The 8,648-nt window shown below is 54.0% G+C and overlaps 2 protein-coding genes across 2 annotated transcripts in view; one reads left to right on the top strand and one right to left on the bottom strand.

Annotated features, from left to right (window-relative positions):
- Positions 1-2,759, top strand: part of TMEM86A (transmembrane protein 86A) — a 4,644-nt gene extending 1,885 nt beyond the window's left edge. Inside the window, exons 2-3 of the mRNA XM_007465744.1 lie at positions 607-871; positions 1,265-2,759. Coding sequence (XP_007465806.1) covers positions 607-871; positions 1,265-1,701 — 702 coding nt within the window. The 3' untranslated portion in view covers positions 1,702-2,759. The remainder of the gene's footprint in view (positions 1-606; positions 872-1,264) is intronic.
- Positions 2,760-4,175: 1,416 nt separating this feature from the next.
- The window catches only part of IGSF22 (immunoglobulin superfamily member 22), an 18,006-nt gene continuing 13,533 nt past the window's right edge, over positions 4,176-8,648 (bottom strand). The window contains exons 18-22 of the mRNA XM_007465743.1: positions 8,522-8,610; positions 8,130-8,322; positions 6,711-7,010; positions 5,583-5,912; positions 4,176-4,246 (exon numbers count right to left, since the gene is read on the bottom strand). Coding sequence (XP_007465805.1) covers positions 4,176-4,246; positions 5,583-5,912; positions 6,711-7,010; positions 8,130-8,322; positions 8,522-8,610 — 983 coding nt within the window. The remainder of the gene's footprint in view (positions 4,247-5,582; positions 5,913-6,710; positions 7,011-8,129; positions 8,323-8,521; positions 8,611-8,648) is intronic.

Below are 8,648 nucleotides of genomic sequence, written 5' to 3'. Positions count from 1 at the left end.
TCTGGGATTTCCTGCTGACTCCACTCTATTCCAGACAGCTGGGGGCTGATGCTGGCAGAGAGAGGCTAAAGGGGCTTTGGGGAAGGAGAGGGAGGGGGCAGGAAGGGAGACGCATTGGGCTGCAGGACGGGACACTATTGCAAAGTCTGTTTTCTGCGCAGTGAGTGACTATTCTGGTCATGCCCCAGGGCCAAGAATGGATGCACCTAGCAGGGACAGGGGAGCCCTTTCTCTTCCTAATCAATTAAGCCTCAGGGCAATGATGGGCTTGTTCACACTCTGCTGGCTGCTTGGGGCAGGCCAAACTGGGTTTCTGTGTGTCTATCCTCTCTGCTTGGGTGGTGGGCCTGTCTTTGGGGTGGATGCCTGGGCTGAGGGTGCTGGCTCTGAGCCCCGTTTTGGGCTTCTGAGCTCCCACGCTCTGAGTGCTGCCCTTGTCCTATGTCCTCCAGGTGAAGAGTGAGGGACCCAAGCTGGTGCCCTTCTTCAAAGCCACTTGTGTGTATTTTGTGCTCTGGCTGCCCTCGTCAAGCCCGTCGTGGGTCAGCGCCCTCATCAAGTGCCTGCCCATCTTCTGCCTCTCTGCCCTTGTCCTATGTCCTCCAGGTGAAGAGTGAGGGACCCAAGCTGGTGCCCTTCTTCAAAGCCACTTGTGTGTATTTTGTGCTCTGGCTGCCCTCGTCAAGCCCGTCGTGGGTCAGCGCCCTCATCAAGTGCCTGCCCATCTTCTGCCTCTGGCTCTTCCTTCTGGCCCACGGCCTGGGATTCCTGCTGGCCCACCCCAGTGCCACCCGCATCTTTGTGGGGCTCATCTTCTCTGCTCTAGGTGACGCCTTCCTCATCTGGCAGGACCAGGGCTACTTTGTGCACGGTCAGTCATCACAGTAGCTACCTGGGAGGAATCCTGGGGTTGGGGGCTAGAGGACCCTGGGGGGCCAAGGATTTGGGAAAGGGAGGTTTTTTTGTTTTTGTTTTTGTTTTTGTTTTTAAACAAGAATATGGGGAATTTGAGGGGTTCTGTGGCCAAAGACTGTTGGGGCCCCTGTTGGAGGATGACCCTGCCGGTGATATGGTGATCAGTTCTGGAGTGCCACAGGAGAGTTGGGGAGGGTATCTTTGCCTTCATGGATTTCTTCCCACCCCTGTTACTCTCAGAAGAAAGCTCCTGGGTTATCCCAAGCACTCTACTCCTGCCCCCACCTCGTGTCAATCATTATTCACCTGAGCTTGCCTTCAACATCCCATCATCCCCTCTCACTTTTAGGTCTGCTGATGTTTGCTGTGACCCACATGTTCTATGCCTCGGCCTTTGGCATGCGGCCACTGGCTCTTCGGACAGGTCTGGTGATGGCAGTACTGTCGGGCCTGTGCTATGCCCTCCTCTACCCATGCCTCACAGGTGCCTTCACCTACCTGGTGGGGGTCTATATGGCCCTTATCAGCTTCATGGGCTGGCGGGCTGTGGCAGGGCTACAGCTGGTTGGGACTGCCTGGCGCTGGACTGAGCTGGCGGCGGGCAGCGGTGCACTGCTCTTTATTGTCTCAGACCTGACCATCGCCCTCAACAAGTTCTGCTTTCCTGTGCCCTACTCGCGGGCCCTCATCATGTCCACCTACTACGCCGCCCAGATGCTCATCGCCCTGTCAGCTGTCGAGAGCCGGGAGCCAGTGGAAGACTACAGACTGAGCAAGGTCAAATGAGGGGCCAGGTTCTCGTCACCCCTCTCTTCTCCTGGCGCTGGGGTCCGGAACCTGGGAACCTGCAAGAGCTGGATCAGGATGGCTGAAGTACCAGCCTGGGGCAGCAGGTACCACCTGTGAAATGCACAAGTTTGAGGGGATAAGCAGCAAAAGGATCTTTCTAGCAAAGCTAGTGGTCCAGGACAATGCTGAGAACTAATAAGAGCCAGCTTGATGCTCCTTGCTGGAGCCAGGAGAAGATATCTCCCCACCTGTACCCCATCCAGACTGTCAGAGCCCCTCTGCAGGGCCATGGTGCTCATCCTCTCAACCTCCCCTACTTCTACTAGGTGGAAGAGTCTAACTCACCCGCTTCCAGTCTTTCTGACTTGCACAGAGTTGAGGGAGGAGGGGAGGAGTCTGTGCTGAGATGACCCACGTCCAGGGCTTGAAGCCCCTTTCACAGGCCGCTAGTCGGGAAGATTGGATGAGGTGGAGTCTCCCTTTCCCACATCTATCCTTGTTACTTGAACAATCTTAATCTCTAAGTGTTGGGTGGGAAGGTGAAGGGGTGTCTATCCAGGTAGGCAAGATTGGGGACTACTTTGGCCTGGGAGTTTGGGGTACCAAGGGTTCAAGTTGGTCCCATCTCTCAAAGGCCGTCCCAGAACTCAGGCCCCATACCACCACCCTCAGACCCTATCCCCAGGGCTAGGGTGAACCACGCCAAAGGAAGGGGCCAGCCTGTGTGTGCGTCTGTTTGTGAGTCTTGTGTGTGTAGTCTGTCTCCCAGCCTATCTATGTCTTACTCTGCCAGCTGTCTCTGACCTGCTGTGTGTCAAAGTCTTTTAGGGAGAGGGCCTCAGGGAGCTGCTGAGGGGTTGCTGAGCCTGGTTCAGAGAGCTGGGACGCCCCCCACATACACACCCACTCTCAGGTCTTTCCTCCTTGCCCCTTCTGCACTGGGAGTGAGAGGAGGGGGCTCCAGTGACACTCTAGGGTCATAAGACCCGAGGCACATTCAATGCAAGGGGAGCAAGGATGGGACAACTCCATCCTATTGCTCGTGTGAAAAAAAATAAAAAATAATATCCAAGGGCCATTGGCTGCTCTGCTTGTCTGCCTGTGTGGCACGTGCCTGTCTTGGAGAGGTGGGGGTGTGGGGCATGGCGCCAGGGGCCCTGGATGTCCTCACAGCCTGGGTCACAGTCCTGGCTGGTGCATCTTGGCGCCAGGCTGGCTCCCTGGCTCTTTTCACACTGTGCTGGTTGGAGCTTGTCTCACTTGCTGGTCACGCGTGTGGGTGAGGATGTAGATCAAGAGGATGGGGGATGGGTAGTATTTGCCACCGTCCAAACTTGACCTTGATGCACTCCCCTGTGCACAGGTGCCCAGCACCTTTGGTGACTCCTAGTTACCCAGTGTCCTCTACTGCTACCCAACTCCTCCCCTCCCGACCCCAGACCTGCCAGCTGCTCCAAAATGATCCAGATTCCCTTCAAGCATCTCCTTTCTTCCTGGACTCTGGGCTCAGTTGAACAGCTGGGAGGAATGAGATTAGATTGTCTGGTTCATACTTTAGATGTGAAGCCCTGGCAGAATAACGTGTCACCCCACTCCAGGGGCATTTGCATCTTAATGGGCAGTGCCCTGACCCAGAAGTGAAAAGGAAAGCCTTGGGTGGTGGTGAATACGCCATCAGTTGAGGGGTTGTACAGTTGTGGGGATGTGATAAAGAGACTCAAGCCCCATATGGTTGTTGAATGAATCCGTGATTTTCAAACTAGGGTTTTTACAGAGATTCCCTGCTAGTGGGAGCTAGCAAAAGAATAAAGTAGAGGAGGGAGGCTCAAAGACCCCCTATCCTGTTTCAAGCCCAGTAGGTTCTTAAGATTTTTTTTTTTTTAAAGGAAGGGTTTTCTGCTGCAAAACATAAGTTTGAAAGCTGGCAAGCAGGATGACCAATCCGTTCTAGCTTTCAGATGCTCTAATTCTCAAATAGTGGGAACCCCAGACACTAAAAAGGCAAGGTCCTGATCCCTTCCAACCCCTGAACTCTGAAGACACACCTACCTGGAGTGAAGAAATGGGAAGGGCAGGATGGGGAGAAAGATGCAGACTTTGCCCTCTGTGCCTGGAGGGAGGGCAGGGTGCAGTGTGGCTGTGGAGGAGGGGAAGGCAAGGCGAGGCCCAGTCAGAAGGGGGCTGGTGGTTCCCCATGTGGGTGGGTTTGGACCGAGCTCTCGGGGGTTGCGGTTCTATGTATACCCATCCTACACCCAAGTCTATCTTCTTGGTCCCTGCTGCACACCATGGTTAGGAACAGGCACAGGCGCACTCACTCAGTTTATTGTCCCATGCCTTCACTGAATGTTTATGTTGACAAGCATCACAGAGGGAACCGGGCCTCTCTTGCTGGGACCACACACAGAGGATGGGCCAAGAAACCCCACCCCCATCACAGCATCCTCCTGATGCCTGGTCTGGGCTGGAGCTCACATAAGGTACTTTGATTTCTTCTGCAGACTCTCAGTGATGGAGGCTAGAATTGCCTTGTCATCTTTGTCTGAAAGAGCAAAGCAAGTATTTGTTAGTATGAATGATGCTGGGGTAAGGGAAACTCCAAATTGCCAGACTTGCAGTCGCTATGCAGGAACCAGGGGCTGGACCCTGCCCGGGATCCTCAGTCCTTGCCAGCCCCAGTCTGCCAGTTATTCGGCATTTCGTATTTGCCACGCATTGTGCCAGGCACTTCTGTGCACTATCTCATTTAATCCTCATGACAGCCCTAAGCAGTACATGGGAAAACAAGCTCAGAGTGGCTCTTGCCAAGGTCACATGGCTGGTGAGTGTTGGAGCCACGGCCCTGTGCCCATGTGCTCACAGCCAGAATTAAGTTGTCAGGGATCTCTCTAGCTGTGGAATGAGAGCTGGATATCTCCCACAGGGCCTTCCCTGGCCTAGTTCTGTTACACAGTTCAGCAGCCACTGTGAAGGCGTCATCTCAATGCCAGACACTTAGCTGAGTACTTGAGAGACAGACAACAGGACCAGGTCCTTTCCCCAGAGAAAGGCATCTATAACAGGATGAAAAAAAAGGCATCTGTAACCATGGAAACCATGGACACCAATAGTGTGCCATGGAGACTTCAGAGAGTGGCAGAGGATGAGGCTGGAGAGATAGATGGTGGTGGGGGGGGTGCCTTGTTGATTGTGATTTTTATCTAAAGGATCATGGGAAAGCTAGGAGGGAGTTTAAACAGAGAGGAGCAAAACAGGTCATCTTTGCATTTAGACAGTTCATGCAACTAGCTGTTTAGCTGTGAAGACAGTAGAGTGTGTAGGAAGAAATAGAATATTTCCCCTATATGTGCACCCATGAGCAGAAACATAGCACACGTATGTGCAGAGGGAGGGCTTCCCTCCACTAGGTTCCCTTCAGTGCCTCCCATCTATCCTTATCCCAGACCAGTAGTCTTCAATACTGGTTGCACATCAGAACCACTTGCAAGATTTGTAAATATAAAGATTCCTTCCAGAACCCTGCCAGGGAGACTGTGATTGGTAAGTCTGGTTTAGGCCTGATCACTGGCGTCTTTTTCAAATGCAAGTCTAGGCCCACCAAGGGTTGCAAACTACAGACTACTGAGGGACTGCAAACTCCCAGGTCTGCGGGGACCAGGCACATAGCAAATGACATTGAGAAGATGGGACAGTGGTACGAATTATGGCCAGTTGGAGAATGTTTACACCACCCCATGTCAGATTAAATAAAAGCCTGCGCCAGCCATAGGAAAAGAGTTGATCAACGGCTCAGGAGGCCGCCATTTTGCGCCTCCGCCCCACGCGGGACACAGCCAGGCACCTTCACCGTCCCGGGCCAGCCGGCGCTGCACCCTCACCGTAGACGGTGAGCGTGCAACTGCTGCGGTCCTTGCCCAGTTCGTTCTCCACCAATACGCTGTACTCTCCGCTGTCCTTGAGTGTGCAGGTGGGGATGACGATGGTGCACACGCCACTGGTGGAGTTGTACCAGAACTTGGAGTTGGCCGTGAGGTTGACGTCGCCCTTGTAGAGGGTCACGGTGGGCCGTGGGTTCCCAAGGAAGGCGCAGGTCATGGTGCAGTCCTGGCCGCGCAGCACAGTGTGCGGCTTGAGCGGGGTCAGGAAGCGCGGTGCGTGGCGCCAATCTTTCTGCTGGTACGGCTTCAGCTTGGCGCTCTGGTCCTCGACTGCACGGACGGGACACGAAGGGCGGTGAGCGCACCCCAAGGCCCCCATCCATCGCGCGCCGGCTTAGTGCTCTTAAGACGCCCCGGAGACCCAGCTCACGGAACCCCGAGGACCTGGGTTAGATTCCCACGCGCTATCAACTCTGGGACCCCAACTTTATACTGGTTCCTAAGGTTCCCCTTCCGCCACCTCCTCACCCCCATGGGTTCCAAGACCTAAACCAGGTCCGCAGGGTTTTACGCTTTTCCAGACCCGGGCGTCCTAGACTTCTTTCCAGCCGCCAGCCTCCGGACCCGAGCTGTTATCTGGCTTTTAACTCCCCATCCAAGCTTACGCCAACGTCCTCGCAGCCTCCACGGTCTCCGCTTTCTCCAGTTTAGGCCCTCATTTCAAGATTCCCTCAGCTATCTTGACCCTTAATGCCCTCCCTCCAGGGTTTTTGGATGTCATCCCCACTCCTTGGACCCTCCCTAAGTCCTCAGTCAGGACCTCAGTCAGCCTCTCAGCTCCACAGCCCCTCCTCACCCTCCGGCCCCCCACTGTCATCCCCACCCCCAAGGGGACCTCCCCACCCCATCTCCGCGTTAGTCCCACCCCTCAGTGTACCCCGAAGGAATCTCCCCTAGGCTTCCAGACCTCTGCTTTTCTCCCCAGAGTCCCTGATGTTAATTAACCCTTTCACCTCAGTGCTCCTCAGATTTTACCTCAAATCTTGGGTGTACCCCTTGCAACCCTTATTTCATCCCCGCCATCAGGGATCCCAGACGTTACCTGAACCCCCAAGTCCCCAGACTCACTCTTGTCCTTGTTGACGAGCCAGGTATCCTTGGAGTCCAGCGGGTCGCTGTCACCGATTTCCTTCCGGGCCAGCACCCGGAAGTAGTACTTCCTGCCGGGGAGCAGCCCGGTCACCGTGTACTTGTTGCTGAAGACGTGCTCGGCCACAGTGAACCAGGTGGCGGTGCTGGCATCCCGCTTCATGATGACGTAGCGGGCCTCGCTGTCCTCCTGCACGTCGGGGCTGTGGTTCCAGGTCAGAGTCACCGTGTTGGGGACCTCCTCGAACAGCTGCAGGTTTGTGGGTGGCTGCGGAAAATCTGGAAGGGTCCAAAGGCCCATCAGCCACCCTGGGGGGGCTGAAGCATCGTGCCCCCACCGCCGCTGCCTGCCAAGCCCTAAGGAGGATGGGATGGGGCACCTTACCTTCTTCTAACTCTCAGGCAGCTGGGGGTCTTGGAGTCAGAAAGAACTATTTATGAAGTGTAGCTCTGCCATTTACTAGCCCTGTGAACTTTGGCAAGTTACTTATCTTCTCTGAGACCCATATCCTCATTTGCAAAATGAGGCTAACAATAACTATCATGGAAATGTTGCGTAAAGTTCCTGGCATGTAGGATCTGTTCAATAAAAGTTCACCCGTTCATCTCTTGGGGGTTTAGGGCTTTATTATAAAGCTTCCAGCCGTCTCTAAGAGGCCACCCAATTTGGGGGGGGGTGCTGTTATGATTTTAATGGAGAGAGGTACAAAATGCATCAATGCAAAATAATGTTTCACATACTCTTTGGCATAGTGACTAATGTAAATTTAATAATACACAATGTGTTAAACCTCAAAACCTACAAAATTTCCTGCAACCTAACATAATGAAAAGGCTCTTTCCAAAGTTTTTACTCACCACCTTTATTATTAAAATTCTAAATATCTGGGGGGACTGAAAAATAATAGAAGGCTCATTTCAGCTGTGGTTCAAGAATTCTAGTGAAGCTGTATGGCAATGACACTGTGGGACTGTGAAGTTTCCTCCAAAAGGCTTTCTCGGTGACCACATCACAAACTTTAAAAGTATTTCCAATAACATATAGGCAAATTACCCCAAGTTTTAATGGACTCCTCTCCATCTGTCCCTCCTGCCCCTTACCCATTCTCTGCTCTCTCTACGCTCACAGACCCTACTCTGCATATGCCCCGAAGCTCTCCACATAAGACTGAGACTGAAACAAGGGCTGGGTCCTAGTTCAATGCCTCTGGGGCTTCAAGACACTGAGAAAAAGTGAAAACAACCCTCCGCATTAAGGCAAAGGCTGATAAAGTCTTGCTCTGTGGTGCCAAAGAAGCCTTGACTACCATAAGGCATGACTTTACAGTGGTAGGGACTCAAGCAGCACAAGGGAGTGTGTGCAGCGATGCCTCCCCAGGCCTCTACCTGTTGTCATACCTGCCACACGCACGTGGGTGTCATGGCATGCCTCTCCAAACTCATTCTGGAGCAAGATGCGGTACACCCCTGAGTCGGAGCGCTTGGTGCTGCTGACGAGGAACTGGGAGTGGTTTTTGCTCTTGGTGATGGCTTCCCTGCCCTTGGTGGGCATGCCATCCTTCAGCCAGATCACGTTGGGTGGTGGTGAGCCCTGGGTGGTGACAGGAGATGGCACCAGGGGTCACCTGGGTGGTATTTGGGGGCAGGCCCTATCCCACTGTCCAGGAGTCTCCTGCCGGGCTCTGAGGCCAGGGGTCTGGCGAGGGGCAGAGGCAGAGGCAGCGACTATGATAGCCGTAGCAGCCAACTTGGTTAAGTGGTGGGCGTCTGGGGGCCAGGGTAGGACTCACAGAGAAGGCGGCATTGATGCAGAGGGCTGTCCCAGCGCGAACCACCATGTGACTTTTCAGCCGGGCACTGAGGTCAAACTTGGGAGCAGCTGAGATGGAGGAGACAGAGATGGGAGCATGGAACACT

This window comes from Lipotes vexillifer, unplaced genomic scaffold (assembly GCF_000442215.2).
Source record: "Lipotes vexillifer unplaced genomic scaffold, Lipotes_vexillifer_v1.1 scaffold2818, whole genome shotgun sequence".
NCBI classification, from domain to species: Eukaryota; Metazoa; Chordata; class Mammalia; order Artiodactyla; family Lipotidae; genus Lipotes; species Lipotes vexillifer.
Note: the sequence above shows the minus strand (reverse complement) of the source record. Positions and strands in the feature narration are given on the sequence as shown.